This window comes from Physeter macrocephalus, chromosome 17, assembly GCF_002837175.3.
Source record: "Physeter macrocephalus isolate SW-GA chromosome 17, ASM283717v5, whole genome shotgun sequence".
Lineage (NCBI taxonomy): Eukaryota > Metazoa > Chordata > Mammalia > Artiodactyla > Physeteridae > Physeter > Physeter macrocephalus.
In genome coordinates this window covers 42,831,440-42,854,485 of record NC_041230.1, presented here as the reverse complement: position 1 = coordinate 42,854,485, position 23,046 = coordinate 42,831,440, and the positions used below count along the sequence as shown (strand labels likewise).

The following is a 23,046-nucleotide window of genomic DNA, read 5'->3' as shown; positions in this document are numbered from 1 at the left end:
GGGAGCCAGCCCAGCAGATGTTACTAAGTGAAACCTGATGTGGCGACATGAGAATCTGCAGAACGTCTTACACACAGCCTTCCCTGGGATGTTTTGGATTGAGCTTTGCGGCTATGACGTGAAGGAGCCTCACATGTCAGGATAAAAATAGCTCTGGCCTCAATACACAACGCGAGTTACAGTTCAACAAAACCAGATGCGAAAACATCAGGCGCCCAGCCCGGGCCCAGCAGGGTCCCCGTTCCGCTCCCAGCCCTCCCAGCCACCTCCCCCGAGGGCTGGGGCCGTGGGCCTGGCCAGCCCCTCCAGTGGGCATCTGGATCCACTGCCCTGAGAGGAGGGGGAAGGGCCGGGGACCCGGCTCAGATGCAGGGCCTGTGGCTGACTGGCAGGGCACTCTTGAGGATGTGACACCTTCTCCGGGCCGGTTGCTACCTGTGAGCCTCGCGGGGGTGAGCAGCGTAGCGCCGTGCCTGGCACAGGAAGTGCTCTGAGGAGCGGGCTGCGTGACTGGGAGGCTGGTATGGAACCGAGGGGGCGAGCGGGGAAGGGCGAGCCTACACACAGAACAGAGGGGCCGGGAGACAGGGAGGCCTCGGCCACTCGGGAAGCAGCATCTCAGGGGGTGTGGAGTCCACCGAGCCAGAGGGCCCAAACCCTATGGCTGTGTGGACAAGAGGGTGGTTAAGATGTTGCAGCAACGGCACCCTCGGAATGCGATCCAAAAGGCAGAAACTTTCTTTTCTGTGGAAAAGCCAGGGAGTCCTCTGCCCCGGGCAGTCACCCAAATCCAGGAGGCTTTCCAGTTGCCTGGTTCGGAGCAAGAGATAAGCTAATGGTCCAGGGCAGGGCCTGGGAGGACCTTCCAGCTGATGTGGCGGTGGAGAGGGGCCGCGCGGCTCCTGCTGGGAGAGCAGGGGCTGGGGCCAAGGGGGCGCTGGAGAGACCAGGAAGGGGCCTGGGTTGGAGGGGGCCAGGTTCTCCATCTGGGGACAAGTGAAGGCCTGGGCAGATGTGCTAGGGGAGCCTCAGACCCGACAACGGGGACTGGGTGATCGGTCCTGGTACCCACTCCTTCTGTCAATTTAAGAAACTCTGAAAGAGGGGTGCTGACCCTTACTGGGCGCCTGACGCTGGGGGTCAGAGGTGAGTACAGCAGGCTCCTGTGGTATGAGCTGGTGCTTCTCAAACTGAGGAACACACAAGTCACCCAGCAATCCTGATAAAACGCGATTCTGACTCCGGGGTGGGCCTCAGTGTCTGCATTTCTGATGAGCTCTAGGCGATGCTGAGGCTGCCATAACCTGCTCTTTCAGGGGTCTAAGAGGTCACGGCCAGGAGGGAAACAGATGCGAACCCCACAGTGTGACTGGTGGAAGGAAACAAAGCGGGAGAGAGGAGTCTGGCCTGGGATATCCTGGAAAGCTGCATGGAAGAGAAGCCATCTGAGCTGGCCTGGAGCACGCGTAAGCTCTTGTAACATAGAAGGATGCAAGCAAAGGCAGCACTTTACACATACAGGGCAATTATCTTACCCCCTTCCATGCGAGCGCTCACAGAGCCCCCCAGGGGCCCATCACCCGATTTACAGAGGAGGGAGAGGTGGCACCGAGGCAGGACACTTGCCAAGGTCACAAGACAGGCAGGGCAGAGCTGGGTTGTGAACCTAGATCTTTCCAACCCCAGCACCCGTGTGCTTTTATGCTGCCCGAAAAGGGTGTGTGGGCTGGGAAATGGTCTGGTGTGGCCGGAGGAAGTAGATGGCAAGCCAGGGCGGAGGTAGCAGAAGGGCAGGAAATGAGGTGCTGAGGTGGCTTAAGGCTGGAATGGGGTCCCTGAAGTCACTGTGAAGAGGAGGGATACCCCCCAAAACTGCCAGGCTGAGGCCACAGCCCAGCACGCAGAGGAGGAAGCTGGACCACCGATCCCACCACCACTGCTGGACTGTGGGGTTCACGTTGTGTTGCCATCTTCTGAGTGAGAAGGTGAAGAGAGCAGGCTCTCAGGCCAGGCTCCCAGCCTGGCACCACCGCTGCCATGATCCCACAGCCCAGGTGGGAATGACAGCAGTGCCCTCCTCAGAGATGGCATAAGGGTCAAGGGCCGATCCACGGGGAGGGTTCAGTGAGCTGGCGTGAGAAGTGCTTAGAACTCTGCCCAGCCCTAAACAAGAGCTCAGCACGGTAGAGTCACCGCTATTATTGGCGAAACTACCAGGGATGGCTTCCTGGGTTTCTTCTAGAATTTATTTCTGCACTTGGTCACGCCAGGCCGGGCTATAAGCAACGAAACTGAATCAGAACGTTCATTTTTGCCCATGGGTTTAGAGCTGGGACCAGAGAGCCCTGCAGGGCACACTGACACGAGCTGCTTTATCCCAAGAATGGGCCCCATGGCTGGAAGGGAAGGTCAGGAAGACTGGGTTTTGGGGGCAAACATCAGTCCTGGGGTGACTTTTGGTCCCAGATCGCCACACTGCTGTGGTGCGGGGCCCAGGGGCCTGCCTCTCGTGCAGCAGGATGTCCAGGCCCGTCTCCAATGACGGACTCATCCCAGAGCCCTCCTGCTGGGCCTCCCCACTGCAGGCCTGCTCCAGGGGGCTCACCATCCCCTCTCCCCAGAGCCTGGCAGGGCCCCAGCCATGTGGAGCCAGGCAGAGAAGGCACAAAAGTTGCCAAGTCACAGGGGACCCAACCGGTTGTTTTCGTGTCATTTCACCAAAACACAAGTTAGGGAGACAGGGAGCCCTCCACAGGCTTCCCTCGGGGCCGCCCACCCAGGCAGCTCCCCTCCTGACTGCCCCAGCGGTAGCCCTCTCCCCAGCCCTGGGGCTCTGCCAAGGTCAGAAGTGAAGGGCGGCAGGCCGGGGCGGGGGTGCGGGGGGAGACGGAGACCACCGCCTCTGCCCCTGCCGCTCTGTGCTGGAGCCAGAGATGTTCATGCTAGGCCAGGCGAGAGCAAAATCCCCTGTGGACAACTCTGCCTGTGGCCCTGGGGACCACTCCTGTGGCGCTTTTAGGCCAGCACAGCAACTATGCAGGCGTGTAATGGGCTGGCTTCCCCACCACTCCTGCTGCGTTCAATGTGCACCGTCCGTGTTCACAGACCCGACAAGAAGGCAGGGCCACTTAGCTCCCTACAACCACCACTGGTTTCGTCTTTGCTCAGCTCAAAGCCTCCCTGGCTTTCCAAAGTGCCTTTACAGGGACAGGAGGGTGGGGTGGCGGTAAGGTGGCAAAGGACCTTAAGGGGACACAGCTCTGCACTCTGCAAGTTCTCAGAGCTGTGCCCTGGAGAGCAGAGGAAGGCAGCGTCCAAACAGGAAGAGGGGCTGGCCTCGCAGCCTCCGTGCACAGCCAGAGGGAAGCAGACAGAACAACCCCCTCGCACGCCTGAGAAGTGGTTGGGAGAAAGAGTAGCTGCAGGGGAATGAGTGTGCACTTCCTGCGCGCTTTCTGACTCACACAGGCACCCCTACCATCCTAACAGATCTGGGGCCTTTAGGGCCTGGCGTGTGCCCTCCCAAAGGTGGCTGAGGCGGAAGAGAACACAGGGTACCGCTCTGGCTTCCCATGCTCTTCTATTACCGCCTGGAGCTTGACCTTTTAAAACCATGGACCCGTCGGACAGATCTGGGGTCAGCTGTGGACAGCACGCATGTGTGGTTCCCACACTCCCTGCGGGGCACACATAGGTCTCGGGCTAAGAGCTCGGGGCCCATGGCACTGTGTATCCTTGAAGTAGGGAAGCATTACTAGCTTCAGGCACTTCCTTGGTGCTCTTTCCAGGATGGAATTTCTTCTCATCTAGTGTACTCGGCTGTTTTCTATGAATTCGGGGTGAGGCCCTGGCTGATGTGAGCCGGTCTGACAGCCTCGTGAGCTGGGGCAAGTCTTCACCACCCTGGTCTCCCTAGCAGCCCACCTGTCTTGACAGGGCCAGGAGCTGGGGTTCAACCTCTTTGCCCTCCAAGTCCCTTTCAGCCCCTGCTCCCGAGCAGTGGAGGGCTTGCTGCCAGAACTCCCTGGACCAGGCCCTCTCCAACACAGACCTGGGCTGTGCATGGCTGTTTTCTGGCCCATCCCTCCACTAGCCAGTGAGCGTTCCACAGTCATTGGCTTCTCTGTGCCCGGGAGGAAGAGAAAAGATACCTTACAGATGGAGGGACAGATCACAGACAGTCCGGGGAGAACACGGTGTCCCCTGCCCGAGGCTATGCTGCCTCAGCTTCTCCCCCTGAGGATGCGTGATAACTGCTTCCTGGGCAGGGAGATCTGGGGGCCTGGCCGCACCGGTGGGAACCCCTCCCTCAGCTGCTGCTCTTCCCCTCATCAAGGCTCCCACCCCTGCGGTGAGGCTTGGCCTCACACTCAACCTCTGGCACTCCTGCCGCCCATCCGGAGACTTCAGGCTGACGCCCAAGTGCTGCCTTGGGGACACAGGATGGAGAATGGACTCCTGAGCTGTGGACAAAGGGTAGGAATCTCCTCCCGAGGGCTCTCCTGGTCAGGACGTGGGAGCCTCCCGGCCATGGCCTCTGACTGCCCAGAGGAAACGGCTCACAGGCAGGGAAACCACCGTGTCCTGTGAGACGAGAGAAGGAAGCTGGGCTGACGCTAGAGCCCCTTACTTCTTCCTCGCTTTGGTCAGAAACAGCTGGAAACTTGGGACCAGCTGCAGGCCCAAGAGTGTGCACGGTGGCGGTAGCCTGAAGCCTGGGGTCCTATGTGACACCCCACTGCAGGGGCTTGAATTCAAGTGTCATCAGGCAGATGTCTTCAACCTTTGGGCGTTCTGTGATTGAATGGCAGCCCTGGGGTCACCTCCAACTCCACCGAGCAGGTGTCCTCAGGGCCGAGTACCGGGACGCCTTCTGGGACCAGCGTGGTGAGGCTGCAGGAGGGGAGCTGCCACTGAAAGGCCCCAGATCTATTTGACTCTTGGCTTCTGCATCAAAGGAGGTCTAGGACCTTGTATCTGGATGTCAAGAGCTGCTCAGGGGACAAAGAGACACCCCAGGCAAACGCCCAAGATTCGCTGGGTACTTTCCTTCCAAGTCGCATCCCTGGGCATTTTCCAGGATCGTGTCACTGGAGGGAAGAGGCGTCTGCCTGGGAGGGAGGACCTGGGAGTCACACAGGCCCAGGGAGAAGAGCCACCTGCTGTGTGGAAGGACCCTGAGGGGTGAGCCCCAAGAGCGCCACGGCCACCTTCACGTTGAAGGACTGCCCGGAAACATCCTGTCTGAATTATCTGCTCTCCGGCCTGGGCTGCCTGCCACGTTATTTTTAGCTTCTCGGTGAGGAAGGAAACGGCTGCCTAGTCTTCCACCTGTGAGACCCAAGACTCCGAAGCCCCTTGATTCCTGACTGGGAGACGCCACCCCAGGGAAAGAGACAGTCAGCTGACCCGGATGGTTTTATATTTAGCCAAAGGCTCAAAAGCCCGAGTCTTGCAGGGAGATGAGGAAAGAGGGCTGTGAAGGTCTCTTACAGGGGTGGAGGGCCGCTGTAGTGTGAGGCAGGAGGGTGCGGAAAGAGGGACAGCCCAAAGGCCAGCCGGTCCAGGACAAGACTGAGCACTGCCATTCCCAGGGTCCCCGAGGCTGCAACCGTCCGGGGAGGACTCACCAGGAGTCTTCAGGAGGCCGGCTCTGCCAGGGGTGGGCGCCTGGAGCTCTGAGTGGCTGCCCCGGAGGTCAGGGCCATCAAGGGGGCCTGGGTCATCCATCTGGCCTGCGGGGGAGGAAGCAATTTCTGCCAATACCTCCAGATCCTTCAGAATAACCTGGGGGAGAAAAGCAGAGGATGAGGGACAAGGACCTCCGTGCTGAGCTGTGGTTGGAGAAGGAGAGCTGCCTCCAGGGGGTGGGGAGGGGTCTGCAGAGGGCGACGGGGCTGATGAGAGCTGCCAAGACTGTGGCTCTAACAGTACTCAGAGGGTTCTGCAAAGGACATGGGCCGAGGAGAGCACAGACAGGCAGTGGACGGGGGCAGGTGCAGGAAGGAAGCCGGAGTTAAGGCCCGGGAGTCAGCTCTTCCATGACCACCCCTCTCTGGCGCCCAGGATGCAGTCTGTGCGGTGTGTGCCCCAGGGCTCCGGGGCTGGCCAGGCCTCGATGTCGACCTGTGCGAGGGTCCAACAGTGCCCTCTAGGCCACACTCCTGGGGGTGCCGGCCACGGCCCAGCCCACCACCAGGCCACAGGGCAGATCCTTCTGCAGAAGTGACCCCAGGCCACCTGCCACATTTGGGGTGTAATTCTGGTCTCCAGGACGGAGAAGTTTCCAACTTCTAGACACAAGGTTCAGTTCTCAGCTGCCTCTGCAACATTCATACAAAGATGTGAGGCCCCCAGGGGAGACCCCACAATCCAAAAAGCCCTTGTATCTTTAGAGGCTGTCTCCCCTTGCACAGCACCCATCTCCTCCTGCTCCTCACCTGGCATCAACGGCAAGCAGGGTGGTGCCTCACCAGGGTGGGGGTAGGGCACCCTGTTTGTGTGTGCATGTGTGTGTGTGCAACTCCGTAACGCACCTGTCCCAGCTCCTCCAGCAGAGCCCTTGCCACACTGCAGGTAGGGCTGCCCACCCTTTTCTGCCCCCCACTCATCTCTGTGCTCCGAAGAGGGGCTGTGCCTGTCCTAGCACAGGTGTACCCGCAAGACTATCTCTAGCACCCAGTGGATGCCCAATAGATGGATGACTGTGCCTGAGCCCAGGCCGAGAACTACCACGGCAACCAAGGGCTTCAGTCCTGAACCGGTGGAAGTGACGCAGAGCACCGGCGGATGGGGCCCCGGTGGGTGGGCTGTGTGTGGCTTGACAGGCCAGCCATGGAACGTGGTGACTATAGTCAAAATAAGGCTACTCCCGGGCTGTCTGTAAGATGATGAAAATGTTCTGGAGTTAGACAGTGGTGATGGTTGCAGAACCTTGTATATATACCAAAACCCACTGAATTGGATATTTCATTTATTTTTGGCTGTGTTGTGTCTTTGTTGCTGTGCCTGGGCTTTCTCTAGCTGTGGTGAGCGGGGGCTACTCTTTGTTGCGGCGCGCAGGCTTCTCATCGTGTGGCTTCTCTTGCTGCAGAGCACAGGCTCTAGGTGTGCGGGCTTCAGTAGTTGCGGCGCGCGGGCTTCAGTAGTTGTGGCACGCGGGCTCAGTAGTTGTGGCTCGCAGGCTCTAGAGAGCAGGCTCAGTAGTTGTGGCATACGGGCTTAGTTGCTCTGCGGCATGTGGGATCTTCCCGGACCAGGGCTTGAACCCGTTTCCCCTGCATTGGCAGGCGGATTCTTAACCACTGCGCCACCAGGGAAGCCCAAACTGTATATTTTAAATGAGCAAATTTTATCTAAAAAAATAAAAGATAATGCTACTATCCTCTCTCCATAGCTTGAAGGCGATTCTTGTCTCAATGCGAGTAACATGCCAGTGCCTCTTCCTACCCTGCCCCACTTGTCACTTCTCCTCCTGGTGTCCTCTCTGTCAGCTCTGGCCCATCCATCTCTCCCAGCAGCACGGTGTGGTTGGCATGCAGTTTCCCCGAGAACCTGTTGCTTTGCTTCCTACCCTGCCGCACCCCGGCCCCATCCACGCTGGACATGGAACTCACGCACACAAACGCCACCTCCCATCTGTCCAACCTCATCCTTTCCTTCGTCTCTCCGCTGACTCTCAGCGCTGCCTGAGCCCTGCACTGTGCTGGGGCTGCAGACGAGTCAGACCTGCCCTTGCCACGGCCTGGCGGGCAGACCCACACTCGCCTGCCCTTCTGTGCATGGGTGTACGTGACTTCAGAACATTCTGACTGCTGCGCCTGCAGGGAATGGATCCGTGCTGGCTGAAAGTCGTGGCTGCTAAGAACCCAGACAGATGGCAGGAGCAAAGGTGGCCCCTATGCCCAGGCCAAGAGCCCAGGGCCTGGGGGGGTCTAGGCCTGGAAGCAGAGAGGCCCAGGCCTCTGCTTCATCAAGGGAGGCCCCCAGAAGGCTGCCTACTGCAGCAACGGCAGAAAGAGGACACAGAGGGAGGAGGTGGATAGGGGAACAGGCAGCAAAGCAGCAATGGTGCAGCGCCGCACCATGGAGTAGCCCCTCCATCTGCCACATGCATCCAGGGAGCAGCGAGCCAACTGTGCCTCAAACAGCTAAACAGAGTTATGGGTTCCTAGTGTTTTACCCAAGGGGATTGATGACATGTTCACACAAAAACTTCCACAGGAAAGCTCACGGCATCACTGCTCATCATAGCTAGAAAGTGGAGACAGCCCTAAGATTCTGACACCAATTCTGATGTATGTCTTTATCCCACACCACCAGGCAATTTTCGGACACCAGCTGGGTATCCCACAACGCAACCCGATTCTGCCGCTGTCTAATCTGGAGACAGCGTCACATCCCACAGGTTGGGGGCTGAGTCCTACAAGACTGCCCGCCAGAAGGCTCTCTTCAGATGTCAATCCTAAGTCCAGGCTGTCTGTCACCTGTGCTTCTGACTGCCCGGCTATGGATCAAAGGTTCCGAGAACCCCCTCCTTGGGTTTAATTTGTTAGAGCAGCTCACGGAACTCAGAAAACATTTTTCTCATTAGGCCACTGGTTTATTACAAAATGATACAACTCAGGAACAGCCAGATGGAAGAGATGCACAGGGCAAGGTATGGGGAAAGGGGCACAGAGCTTCCATGCCCTCTCCGGGGCGACACTCTCCCTGAATATCCGACCTGGAGGCTCTCCAAACCCTGTCCTTGTGGGTTTTTATGGGGGCTTCGTTACATAGGCACGACTGATTAAATCGTTGGCATTTGGTGATTGATTCAATCTCAGCCCCTCTCCTCTTCCTGGAAGTGGATGATGAAAGACATCTTTACTGCTCTCATCAGTTAGGAAATTACAACAGTTTTAGAACCTCTGTGCCAGAAACGAGGAAGACCAAATATATATTTCTTACTATATATATATACAATACCACAAACCCAAACGTACATTAACTGATAAATGGATAAAACAGAACGTGGCATATCCATGCCATGGACTACTACTTGACAATGAAAAGGAACAAAGTTCTGATACCTTCTACAACAAGAATGAACCTTGAAAACATGTGCTAAGTGCAAGAAGCCAGTTGCAAGAGGTCACATATAATACATTTATATGAAACATTTGAAAGAGACGAACCTGTAGAGACAGAAAGTAGGCTGTGGTTGCCAGGGGCCAGGGGGAGTGACTGCTAAGGGGCACAGGGGTTTCTTTTTGGGGTGTAGTATACTCTAAAAGGATGAGATTTATGGTATGTGAATTTCATCTTAAAAAAAAAAAAAAAAAAGAAGTCAAAGCCCCAAATCAGCAGTGTAATTCCCAACCCAGGGGCACTGGTAGAGCAGTCCGATCTTGCTCTGCCCACAGCTCGGGGTGGCGGGGCCTCACTGACTCCCCGTGATCTCACACTTGGCTCGGACTCACAGGGGAGCCGAGGGAGCTGGGGGGCAACCTGTGTTTCTTTACATCTCGTGGCATCTGCCAGCCCCACTGCACCCCTCGTGCTGACCGTACCTCTGAACCACAGGCTACTCCTCTCAGGTCTGGCTGCACAGGTGGGCAGCTAATCCTGGTGGTCGAATGCTGTCAGTGAGAAAAACTGCAAGGCAGCTGGGGCCAGGCCAGCGCTCGGCCAGATGTTGACCCCCATGAGGGCTGCAACGACCCACACCAGGTCCAGCAGGTACTTATTTCCCTAACAGAAAAGATGCTTGGGAAGAACCACCCTGCCTGAGAGGCCTGGCCCGTGAGATGTCGCCACCCTATGAGTGGTCCCAGGGCTGGGCCATAAGAGGCAGCTGTCCTCGCCCCCAACTGGAGGTAATGCCCTCACTTGCCTTCAGTCTCACATACAGGCACCCGCTCAAGGCACCGGGGGGTCCACTTCAAACCCAGCTCTAGTCCACAAACCGGAGACCGATAAGCTACACAAGGCTTTGTGGTCACAATCCTGACTTCCAATTTTTAAAAATATATGTATTTATTTATTTATTTTTGGCTGTGCTGAGTCTGCACTGCTGCGCGCGGGCTTTCTCTAGTTGCGGTGAGTGGGGGTTACTCTTTTGTTGCGGTGTGCGGGCTTCTCGTTGTGGTGGCTTCTCTTGTTGCGGAGCACGGGCTCTAGGCACATGAGCTTCAGTAGTTGTGGCTCGTGGGCTCGGTAGCTGTGGCTCATGGGCTCTAGAGCGCAGGCTCAGTAGTTGTGGCTCACGGGCTTAGCTGCTCTGCGGCATGTGGGATCTTCCTGGACCAGGGCTCGAACCCGTGTGCCCTGCATTGGCAGGCGGATTCTTAACCACTGCACCACCACGGGAGTCCCCCTGACTTCCAATCTTGACCCTGCTCTTCAGCCGCCTGACCCTGGACCAGTAAACGTCACCAGTGGACCAGTGAACGACTCCCCCCCGGCCCCAGCATCTACTGCCGGGGCCTGTGCTGCCTGGAGGAGATGCAAGGCTGCAAGGCTGCACTGGGCCCTGCCTCGGATGAGAGCGACCTTGGGGGAGAAGGGCGGTCCTGATGCACTGATAAGGCAGCGCCTGGGCAACGGGAGCCAGCAGCTCGGCCTGAGGGGGGCTGGGAGGCTTCGGAAGTACCTGAGCCCCAGTTTGTCTGGGAACCAGGGGTTAGAGGAAGGCACGCAAAGCATTCTCTTAACTAGCAGAAGCCTTTCACGGACACAGGGCCAGACCCCGTGGCACATTCCGGGAAACCAGGCTTCGGCCCAGCTCCGGAGTGGGGTGTGGGGCTGGTGCAGAGATCAGGCGGAAGCCACAGGCAGGAGGAGCAGGTCATCAAGAACTAGGACCCAGGCAAAGAGGCAGGTCTGAACTTGGTTTTGCAGGTGATATGGGGGGCTCAGTTTCCTCATATGTGCTAATGGGGCCTCGCCCTTGTAAGGTTGTTGTGACGATTATAGGAGATACTTCACATACTACTTCTGTGCTGAGATTTTTGGTGCCACAGCCGAGCTTGGTCAGTGGCCCTGGATCAGGGACTCGGCGGGAACAGCGGCGCACACATCGAGGGCTTCAGATTTCATCTCTGCACCAAAGAGAATCTGCATCGCCCATCTCTGTACACCTCCTCCTGCCCCACTGGAGAGCACAGCCAGCAAAGCTGCATACTTCGCATTTTGAATTCTCTTATTTTAGAAAGTTTAACACCAAATGGCAAATGAATGCAAATTACACTTCAGTTGCACAATTAAGGCTGGAAATGTCGTCTACAGGTTCCTTCAGTAATCCGGGCCACGCCTCAAGATCTGTCTCTGGTCCCCAGGGGGCTAGAGCCAACAGACAGCCCCACTGTGTGCTGTACACACACATACACACACACACGCACACACAGCGTCCTTCCTGTCCCGTACAGTGGGAGCCCCCTTTAAGTGGGAGTCAGAGAACACACCATCATCTCCTCCAGCCTCCAGGGCAAGGGGCTTGAAAGGGGCTACCAAAACGGAGGGCAAGGAATGGCCTGTAGAGCAGAGTGGTGGGGAAGTTGGTGGGGAGCCGCTCCTGGTTCCGAGGCCCATCAAGTCCAGGCGCTGGCTCTCCCCCAGCCAACCAGCAAAACCACTCAGTCCAGGTGCTGGACTTGAGGCTATGGAACCGCAACCCTGACGCAGGCCTAGGCCGGGACTCTGCCTCTGCCTGGGGAGTGAGGAGAGGCTCCAGGGGGCAACGCCGACAGGGGGCCTGGGACAGAGCAACAGAGACCGAGGAGGAGCCACCCTCCAGCTGGACCTGGTTTTGAGTCTCTGTGCCAGCCAGCGTGTTAGTGCTCTAATCCCCTGGAGACCTCGCAGCCCTTGGCTTGAGGACAGGAAGCTCAGGGAGAAGGACACGGTGATCTCAGCAGCCTTGATCACGCTCACGGCCTGGACAAAAGGCCGAGAGCTATAAACGCACTGCCCGGCCTCTAGAAACGCAGAGCCAGTCCCCCTTCCAGAGAGCGGGCCGGCTGGGCCCATGCCTGCGCTGGCCTGTGGTCCTGGCTCCGAGGACGGGAAAGGCTCAAAGAAGCAGGAGGAAGCCACCCCAATTAGTATGCACTACACAGCTTTTCGCAGAATGAATGTAAAACACTTGTGCTTTCTTTTTGTGTGAGAGAAAGAAGGGGGGAAAGAGAGGGAGGGAAAAAGGTTACAAGAAAGCGATATTCTGCAGGAGCAGGAGTGCCTGCCGTTACCATGGCAACGGGCTGGGGGGGTGGGGAAGGCACATCAGCTGGTCCCTGGTCCCCGAGTGAGCTGGCCATCGATGAAGTGAAAGGGTCGGTGGCAACTGGGTAAGGAAAACATTTGACAAAGCAACTCTGAGGGGAAGGCGGCAGAGGTGATGGGGAAGGGGTGTCACACCCTCCATGGCTTGGGGAGCAAAGTAAGGAAGCCACGGGACTCCTGAGAAAGGCCTTCCTTCTAGGAGGTGACCTGACAGCAGCAAAGGGCACAGTTCAGTGTGGGAGGGGAGCCAGCATCTGGATGGGCCACGGCAGGCTGTCACTCCCTGCATTCCAGTAGGCCAAGGACAGCCTCCCGGACGGTGACTGTTCCCTCCTTTCCGTTTTGGTCCATCCAGATGCTCTCTGTCCCAATACCGTGACCACAGACCAGCCCTGGAAACCCCTCGGGGCGGAAGGCTCCCTTCTCTCTCCCCGAGGCGCTCCTGCTGCTGCAGAAGTCACCTTGGGAAGAGCTGGAGACCCAGAGCTTTGCAAGGTCAAGGCTTTCCCTAGGCTTGCAGGCCCGTCCTCTCCTCCTACCAAGACCCCTGAACATGAAGTCCCAGATGAAGCGCTCAGCAGATATGGAATAAATTCTTGCTGACCTGCAGCGCCAGGCAGGAAATGGAAGATGGATGGTTCTGGACAGCTTCTGCCAAGGGGGTGGCTGGAAAAGCCTCCCATTTCTCTACCCACTTATCTCTAAGAAGCTCTGTCAGAAGTTTGGCTAGGCCACTGGTCAGCTGATTAGGCCCCAGATGTCAAGTGGCTCAGCCTTCCAGTCCCACGAAGAGGGAAGGAAATCCCCAGGGTGGGCCCTTTCCAGTCCCAGCCAGGAGGAGGCCGCAAGAGTGTTTCCTAGTGATGCACTCGGGCTGGCAGGAGAGGTGAATTCAGGCCGAAGGTCCTGGAGGCTGAGGTCTGCGGGTCACTGCCATCTGATGCCTCTGTCCAGAGCAGTGGGGCTGCAGGGCCATGCCTGAGAGCTGGATCAGGTCAGGCCACTCCTTATTCTTGGGAAGTGGAGCTAAGAGTAAATGAAGAGGCACCCAGGCCAGGCATCCACAGGAAGCCTTGGGGCCTTCGGCTTCCTTCCACACAGAAGCCTATCCCCTTCCTTCACAAGGGGTACAGCCCAGCAGGCCAAGGCCTCTTGAGTTCCTGACACCTATAGAATGGCTCCTGCAGCTGGTGGAATCAGCCAGAGAACTGACTCTAGGAACACAGGCTGCCGGCCCCAGGAAAGGGCCCCTGGGGGAGCTGAGGGAAGGTCAAAGGATCTCCACAGGCCCCGCAGCAGTCAAACTATGGAGCTCTAGGTGACGGCACCTGCCACTAGCCGGCACTGGGGCTGGAAGCCCCTGCCCTGGACACAGAGCAAACTTAGGCTGGAGAAAGCAGCGACCAGGCTCCAGCCTGGCCCAGCCCAACCCAGCCCAGGAGGGAGCGGTTTTCCCAGAAAAGCTTTCCACTGCAACGGGGTCAGAGCAGGCCATGCCCAGCACTCTTGGGAGGCGGGTCCCACAGCCTTGCAGCCCTGCCTTCTGCAACAAGCAAGGAAAGCACTGCCAAAAAGAACACTTAGATTTGGGGGTGGGAGAGAAGGACTGCTTAGGCTTAGACCTATTTTCCCACTGAGAAAACTACGCAGATTAAAACCTTGTATGCCTTGGTAAGCGAAAACAACTTAAAAAAAAAAAAAAGGATTATATCTTGGTTTGTTGCCTGACTTTGAAGCATGCCCTTAGGAATCATGATTGCTTTCTTTTCTTTCTTTCTTCTCTTCTGCTTTTAGTGAAGTTTGAAATGTGCCATACATGCCAAAGGCCAGCACCTACTGCTTAGTAAGTTCCACAGTGACAGCACAGCGTGGGTTCTGGCAGCCTAAAGCCTTCCAGCCTCCATCCCTCTGAGGGGAGAGGAGGGAAAGGCCAGCCTGGGGTGAGACAACCTGGAGACCAGTCCCCCCCCTGCCCCTTCTCTCCCACTCCCAGGGCTTCCAGCTGAAGCCAGCCATCACTCACTTGCATCCCAGAGGCCCTGACCAGCAGGTGCACCTCCAGGAGGTAAATTCTCCCCAGGAGCCAGACAGGGAACAGGCAAGGGGCCGGCCACGCTGCGGGCAGCTCGGGAACAGTGTGCACAGTTACAGCTCAGTTACCACGCGATGAGCCGGGGGGCCGCTGTCTCCGGGGCACCAGTCCATGGCAACCAGGAGAGCAGCGTGGGGCTCCCCGGCCTCCTGCCCACGGCCAGGTCTCCACTTAATCTCAGCGTGCTTGCAAGCCACTCAGCTCTGGTCCGAGGAGGCAGAACCAGGCCCCAGTAAGGGAGGGAGGAGGGTGGGGCAGGCCGCAGTGGGGTCAGCTCACCACCTGCCTCACCTCCTGTCTCTTCACTTGCTCACGAAACGTGTCTGGGCACCTCCTATGTGCTGGACACAGCCTCTGTCCTCACAGAGTGTGACAAGGGCTGTGAGAGGGTCTGAGGGCACAGGGTGCTATAATGACACGGACGGGGACCTGGCCGGCCTTGATGAGGAGGAGTGGGTGGCGTACGTGACAAATAAGGCTTCGTGGATTCACGGAGCATCAAGCCGAGATCCTGACCTAGTTACTTCACTTCCCTGAGTCTGCTTCCACTTCAGTAAAGTGGGGACACAGCAGAACGCACCCTCGAGGGGCTGCTGTGGAGACGGACTAAGACCACACCTGCTGGGAGATGCCCAGCACAGGTCTGGCACGGAGCGAGCGTTAGGTACACTTCCTGCCCTCAGCATCTCTAGCAACCCGAACTCCCCGCCCCATCCGTGGGCCTTGCAAACTGCCAACAGGAAGATGTCAGGGAAATTTAGTTGATTCAGCTTTGGCCATCCTTGGAGGAGAAAAAAATCGACACACATCTTGGCAGAAATTTTGACTTCTGAAGATGCCACAAGTGGGGTGAGGGGTGGGGTAAAAACAGGGCCCCTGGCCTGGCCACTACCTCAAGGGCTATGGAGAGAGGGCATCAGGGCTGAGAGCTAGGGGCCTGGCCCCTAGCCTCCCAATAGGCTGATCTGTTCTCAACCAGAGACAAGCATCAAAATCGTTGCGGGTTGGGGAGAATACCAGCGCCCAGGCCACGAGGCCGCACCTCAGAGAACAATTCAGGCGGTCTGGGGTGAGGCCCAAACAGCCGGATTTTAGAAAGATCCAGAGAGGGGTCCCTGGTGGTCCAGTGGGTAAGACTCTGCGCTCCCAATTGAGGGGGCCTGGGTTCGATCCCTGGTCAGGGAACTAGATCCCACACGCACACTGCAACTAAGAAGCCCGTGTGCCACAACTAAAGATCCTGCATGCTGCAACGAAGATCCCTCATGCTGAAACTAAGACACGGTGCAGCCAAAACAAACAAACAACCTATTAAAAAAAAAAAAAAGCTCCAGAGGATTCTGACAGTGGCCCTGGTGTGCGTGGCTCCCTGTGGGACTTCTGTTGGGTTGTTGGACTTTGACCTTTCTAGGTGCGGTGACCGATCACTTCCTGAGTTCAAGGAGAGATGGGCTGGGGCAGGTGGTCTGCTCGTCCCTGGAGGCCAGTCGGCCTGTAGCTCGGCTCTCTGGGAGCCCCCAGCCCTGTCCAGGGTAAGGCGGTTCGCAACCAGCTCCCCTTTGTGGACTCCCTCCTGTGCCGCCCAGCCCTACTTCGGGAAAGCAAACCTCCCCTTCATCCGCCCTTCTCAGTCCACCCTCGCCTTCACCAGGAGCCCCTTGCCCAACTCAGGTGCTCCAGTTACGGTGCAGCTCTGGGTCCTCACTTGCCCATCAGTGGGGGGAATCCAGACAGAGGTAAAGACTGAAAACCCTCCCAGCACACAAACCTGCCTTTCTAGAGCAGGTGATGGCGGCCATTGGCGGGTACTGTGGGTCCCCCCTTACCTGAGGGAGGCTGATACAGGGCAGTGAAAGCACACAGTGCAGAGATACGGAAGGATGAGAGCAGCAGGCCTCCCCACAGGCTCAATTCTGGGACTGAGACCACGCGCCCCTCTCCCCTGCCCCCTCCACGGCAATCATCTGCGTCAAGGGCTCACTGCAGAAGACCTCCCAGGACCTCTAGCGGTGACGGCCGGTGCCTCTGCTGGGCCGTGGAGGCCTGGGGCCACCTGTCCCTGTGGCTTGTGACTAGAGGCCTGTGTCTCTGCCTTGCTGGCCACAGCTTTTCTCCCTGCTCATTACTTCCCCTCCTCTCATTTTCTCTCCAAAGCCCCCAATGGAAGCCGCAGGGTCAGCCCCAGGGAGAGCTGAGGGGACCAGCCCCCGGAAGGCTGCAGCAGGCGAGGCTTCACACCTTCCTTGTTCCGGCTGTCTGTGCTGTGGCCCAGCTCATCTCTCCATGTGAGGTGGGCTCTCGGCGAGAGGAACCAAGTTCTTGGCCCCTGACATCTCACCCCTCGGTTCTCTGGGCTGGCATCTGACCTGATCGTGTGATCTGACTATAAAGAAATCTTCGGAATTGAAGCGGGGGGCGGGGGGTGGAGGGGTTGTTTTTGTTTGTTTTGGAGAGTGGATGGAATGAAAATTGGAGTGAAATAAAAACTGAGGCAAGGATATGAGAAGGAAAAACAAGCTCCATTCTTACAGAAGACTGTCTACTTTTGAGCAGGCCGCATTAGTATTCCAGGCAGCGGAGTCAGGACCACACAAAGTCAGAGCTGGAAGGGACTGACACGATCCAGTCCAACCGCATTTTAGGGAAGGAAACGGAGGTGAGGAGACGCCGTGGACTTGCCCGGTCCCACGGGGAGAGCGGGAAGCGTGGAGCAGAGGCCTGTCCTCCTGTTCTTCACCCGGGCTGCTTCCACACCGCCCCTCAGCCGTCCCCGCCACCGGCCCATTCCTTCTGGATGGGGCCCTGGGTGGGTGAGCAGCCCCGGGGCAGCCCGATGGGGCAGGTCAAAGTCAAGTGCGTCCAGACTGAAGAATAAAGCACACCCCATCCCAGCGGCACTCCCGCTGTGCAGCGAGGTCAGACCTCCTGTGGGGTTTTAGATGTTCTGGAATCAGACAGAGCTGACTTCCAGTTCTGGCTCCTGGCAGTGTGACCTTGGGCAAGTTATCATCCTCACGCCTGAATTTCCTCTTATGTCAAACCGGGGATAACGAAAACCACTCCAAGGTCACCAGGCAGATTCCTTAAGGCGACAGATGCAATGCACCCTGACCAGCGCAACTACCCCATAAACTGGTTTCTGCCTCTCCTTCTCCCAGACACGTGGCGTCCGGCACACAGCAACCACCACGGTTTCCAAAGGATGCCAGCGCCGGGGGGCGTCGGACAGGCCATCAGTGGCTCTCCAAGCTGCTGTCAATTACAGGGGCCTCTGAATAAGTGGCAGCCCTCATTTCTGGGGCAGACGCTGAGGGATGGCCAATTTCCAACAGGAGGCCCTCCCTCCCGAGGGCAGGAGAGCACAGCCCGTCATGCTGGAACCTGAGTCAGAAGAGGAACGCATGGGGACTGGCGCCTCCCCGCCACCCTCCGGGCACAGCTCTTGGGTTTGGGGCCTCCCCCAACGCAGAAGGCTCTGTTGCCACCAACTAAATCCCTTTACAGCAGAGAGACGAATCCCTGGGCCCAACCGGCCAACCCGCCAGACCATAGTGAACAAGGGCTCCTGGGGAGAGGAAAAGTTGAGGGAGCGCTTCCGTGGACCGGGTGGGATGAGGGATGGAGAGGGAGAGGGACAGGGACGTGATGGCACAGCAGGGCTGCTGCTCCCCGAGGCAGAAGAAGCCAAAGGCAGCCTCGCCCCAAGTCTGCGCCGGGGGCTGGGCTCAGACCGCTGGTCAGGAGCGGCAGCGCCAACAGCCACAGCACAATCCCAGAGCCGCTCTGCTCGGCCCTTACACCGCCTCGGCCCGTCTCTCTTCGGGGCGACTCAGTGAAGCCCCGCAGAGCTCTCTCTCTTGAGAGATTTGAGAACCTCTCCGGCTCCATTTCTCCTGGGATCTGGACCATGAAAACAAATGAAATCCTCTCCCCGTCCCCCAAAGCCCACCACCCTCAAATACAGTCGCGTCTGTTCCCTGGTAACGCCCCTGCTGGTGAGGGTCCGAGCGCCCCGACACAGAGTGGGTTGATGGGCTAGGTCTCGCAGTAGAGAGGAGAGCTGACCGCCGCCCCCCCCCGCCCCCCCCCCCCCCACCCGCCACCGACTCAGGACTCAGCAGAGGGCGGGGCAGCTCTTGCGCTCCCGCCCACCGGTCTGGACACTTCTGAGATGTACCATGGGGTAGAGGACACCCCACCCCCGACCCGCCACCGACTCAGGACTCAGCAGAGGGCGGGGCAGCTCTTGCGCTCCCGCCCACCGGTCTGGACACTTCTGAGATGTACCATGGGGTAGAGGACAGGGAAGGCACTGGGCTACTCTGGACTGGGGTACATCACTGCTCCCGTGGGGGACTTTAAGTACCTTTGTTAGATGCCCCCAGATCACTTCTTAGACCCGTCTATCCCCCCACTATTCCGGCCTCCTCGTCATGGCTGTATGTCCCACTGGGTGTGACAGCCAGACCACACCCTCCAAGCAGTTAATGGATTCCGGAGTTAGAAACTCTACCACTGCCGTGAGTAATGCCCTCGCTAACCTACCTTCCAAATTTTCTAGTATGTGAACACATAAGCTATAAACAAACTCCCATCCACAATTTCTCTTCATAGTTACTTTGCAACTAGGGGAGGGGAAAGAGGGGGGACTTCTCCTGGATTGAGAATGTCTGCTCTAAGGTGTTAAGGACACCCCAGCTCCGAGATGTTGAGAAGCCTGTGGGAGGCTGCCTCTGGTGGCCCCAGGAGGTGTGCCTCTCTGGATCCCAGTGGAATCAGCGAGAAGCTGTGGCAGTGAGAGGCCCCAGGGCAGGTCCTCTGTTGCTGATGCCATTTCTCCTCCTTCCTTGGACCCGGGGCAGCCAGCTGGGAGCCCCTCCACCGGCGACGCTGCAACACAGCCCACTGACGATGGGCGCCCCGCTCTGGGCCGCGCTATCTCAGGGGTGCTGGGGGGCTGATAGAGGGGGAGAAAGCACAGGACGGGCTACCGGTTCTGACGCCCACTGTCTTCCTCTCGGTTTTCCTGTGACCTGGAAATGGACCATGAACCCCCCAACAGCCCCACCTACTCTGGCCATCTGCAAAGGGCCTGTGTGGTCCTAGAGACAGGCAGGGAAACAGGACAGAGACCTGCTTCCATTCCGGCTTCTGCTGCTGAAACTGAGGCAGGAAGGACGTGGGGCAAACGTGGAGCCCATCTTCCTGATTTCAGTGTGTGTCTCTGCCATTTTCACAGAAATTATAACCAGCGTCGGAGGAGCTAACGTTTACCACGTGTTTGCATGTGCTGCGTCCTGTGCTGAGCATTTGACGTTCTCGATCTCCTTTAATCCTCACAACAAGCTGGGTGGGTGGTTCCACCATTACTTTCGGTTTTCAGATAAGAAAAGCGGGCTCAGAGAGGCTATGTAATTTGCTCAAGGGCGACCAACTTTTTTTTTTTTGGCCCCGCCATGCAGCATGGGGGATCTTAGTTTCCGACTAGGGATAGAACCCGTGCCCCCTACAGTGGAAGCGCAGAGTCCTAACCACTGGACTGCCAGGGAATCCCCCAACCAACTATGAAGTGGCAGAGCCAGGACCAGACTCCTGGACAGCCTGGCCACCGGGCTGCACTGTCACTCGGGAAAAAATATTACTGGGAAGGAATGCCCCTCAAAGTCACAACAAAATTTTAAATACTGAAAGTTAACTTCATAATGAATAAGACCTACAAAAAAGACCTCGAAGCTTTACAAGATGACTCAAATGGGGACAGGCTCTGCTCCTGGGCAGAAGAGCTCAACAGAGCGAAATGCCAATTTCCCCCTAAAGAACTTGGGGTGATGCACAGGTTGTTAGGAAGGGTCAGGATCAGATCAGGAGCTTTACTCTGTCCCTTTAAACAGGGGCCTATGAGGCATGTGCAGACATCATTGGCCCTTTGCGCAGGTTGGAGTGGTTAGGCTCTTGCCCGTGGTCCATGGTGAGGAGGGGTTAGAGCTCCTGTGATTCAAGCTCAGGTCTGGCGGCTTGTTGTCTGGGACGCTACGTTCCCTTGGAGGGGCACCAGACATCCTTCCAGGTCTCTTCTGAGACTGAGACTTTTTAATTCTACATATTTCTTTCTTTAAAATAGATTTTATTTTTTTGAGAAGTTTTAGGTTCACAGCAATATTGAGCAGAAGGTATAGAGATTTCCCACATACCTCCTGCCCCTGCACGCGTACAGCCTCCCCCTTATCAGCCTTCGTCGCCACGGCAGAGCATCTGTTACAATCGATGAACCTATGCTGACATATCATTATCCCCCGAAGTCCACAGCTGACATGAGGGTCCACTCACGGTGTTGTACATTCTGTGGGTTTGGATACATGTATAATGACACGTACCCACCATTACCCCCTGAGGATTTTTTTTTTTGGCTGTGCCGCATGGCATCTTAGGTCCCTGACCAGGGATCGAACCCACAGCCCCTGCGGTGGAAGCGAGGAGTCTTAGCCACTGGACTGCCAGGGAAGTCCTCCCCTCACCCGCTGAGGATTTTAAATTCAGGTTAGGAGGCAAGTTGTGCTTGAGAGTAAGATGAGGATGAGGAATCACCGAGCCGCCCCTCCCCCTGCCCCCCTGCAACTGAGCCAGCCGCACCATCAGGAACATGGAGAAGACCTGTCCTCTGGGGGCTCACGCGCAGAGACCGCCCCGGCAGCTGCAGGCTCGGGAGGCAGCCGACAACTGGCATCTTCCGGGCAGGGGAAGAAGCAGCCCCACCTCCCACCAGGGTCCAGCAGGAAGCTCTGTGCACGTGCCATGCATTCTGCGCTGTTGAATCGGGGTTGCGTTTTCACTTAAAAACAACTCATTGGATCTCCAGCTAATGGGAGGATTTCTACTCCAGTGCCAAGAATATTAATTTGACACCTGCAAATTCTTTCTGACAAAAGGGATTTTTCAGATAAAGTCTGCAAGGAGCAGGCGGTACTGAGGAAACAGACGCTTATCCTGAATAAGGTAAAGCAGAGACAACCTGAGGATGCCAGAGGGGTGTGGATTACCAAGCTGTCACTGGAGCGGGGGGAAGGGGAGGCAGACAGAGCAACAATGGCACACAAGACACCCCAGTGAGGCCACGTGCCAAGGGGACTGAGGAACACGGTGGTGGGGGGCAGAGCTAGGTCTCTGAGGCTCTGCCCCTCCCTGGGCCCAGCTCTTGCATCATTAACACCTGGGTACACTCTGTCCCCCGGGGGCCAGTGGCTCTCACCAGGGGTGATAGGCACGTGGGTGTATCACAATCATCCTGGGACAGAAAAACATTTGCAAAATACATGATAAATGGAATGTCCCTGATATACAAAGAGCTCCTGTAAATCAATAAGAAAAGTGGACAAAGGGTCAGGGGGCTGAGGGAGAACTTTTTCAGAATACACACACCCCTCTCCACACCAGACTGAGAGAACTCTTCTCAAGAACTTGTAGAACAAGAGAAAAAGGCATATGGGGATGATGATACGACTAAACACGAGCTGGGGTTCTGATGTGGGCGGTCAGGGCCACAGGTGGTAAAACACAGGCATGGTGGTTAAGCGACTAAGAGGACGGGCTTTGGAGTCAAACAGATCTGGTTCTGAGTTTGGCTCCACCACTCCCTGGCTGTGTGCAGCTTAACCTCACCTCCCTCGGCCGTGTTTTCTGGACTGCAAAATGGAAATGATAACAGTATTTCCCCCAGAGAACTGTTGAACTTTCTCTAGATACAACAGCTAAGGAGTCTAAGCACAGTTCCTGGCACTGTAACGACCTCACACAAGTCAGCTGTTACAAATGGGCTAACCTGTGCCTTGAGGCCCCAGGCTGGATGTACGGCCCTGCGCAGGGTGGGCCACAGGTACATTCCATCAGCGAGGGGGCTCTGTGAAGCCCTCCCTAGGAAGGGGCCTTTCCCCACCAATCTGACTGTGGTCCAACTTGACTGGATGGCCTTTCAGGGTCTTGCACCCCAGGGAGCTCCAATCTGAGATCAGGGCTGTGCCTGGAAGTATTGGGAAATTCTCACAGACAGCACTTCCTAGATACCCTGGAAAGGAAGCTCACTCCAGGAGAAGAGGGACTTCGTCTTGTTCATGGCTGTATTTCCACTGCCAAGTACACTGTACCCTCTCAAGGTCACCAGATTCGGCCGGGGCCATTTGGGGACGTGATTCTGGTGAAGAACCAGGATGCGGCAAAACCACAACTCACCACTGATACTGAGGTCCCTAGATCCCTCCCCCGGAGAGATGGGAAAGCAGGGACGTTCACGGCTGTTAGAGGAGCACCCTCCCGCCTCACCCCCTCCGGTCACTGTCCCCAGGAGCAGCTGCAATCCCCTCCCCACCGGAGGCCCACGAGATGTGCCCCAAAGCCCCACAACACCTGGCACTTCGGAAGATCAAGCTCCCACAGCCGCAACCTGAACAGAGCTGTTTCATGGACTGCGTCTCCGGCTCCCTTCAAATGCACACGCACGCAAAGACCAATCGCGAGCAAAGAAGGCTGGACGGGCTTAAACAACTCCATTTAGAGGACTGAAACCTCAGCTGCTTCCACTGCAGTTCTCGGGAAGGAACCAATCAGCAAACCTATTCTCTCCCTTTTTGTATTGAAATGAGGGCCATGACTGTGCAGTGAGTCGGTCCTAACTCAAGGCAGAACTGGGCCACGTCCAC

General features: G+C 57.1%; 1 protein-coding gene and 1 long non-coding RNA gene across 3 annotated transcripts in view; one reads left to right on the top strand and one right to left on the bottom strand.

Moving 5' to 3' along the window:
* VAC14 (VAC14 component of PIKFYVE complex) overlaps positions 1 to 23,046 on the bottom strand; it is a 97,362-nt gene that overhangs the window by 42,093 nt on the left and 32,223 nt on the right. For both annotated transcript variants that reach the window (XM_024124947.2, XM_024124948.3), the window contains one exon: positions 5,631 to 5,787. In XM_024124947.2, the coding sequence (XP_023980715.1) occupies positions 5,631 to 5,787 (157 nt within the window). The remainder of the gene's footprint in view (positions 1 to 5,630; positions 5,788 to 23,046) is intronic.
* LOC114484141 (uncharacterized) lies at positions 217 to 17,355 on the top strand. The gene is made up of 3 exons (XR_003676659.2): positions 217 to 521; positions 1,317 to 1,466; positions 16,511 to 17,355. It is a non-coding gene; the product is annotated as an uncharacterized lncRNA (long non-coding RNA).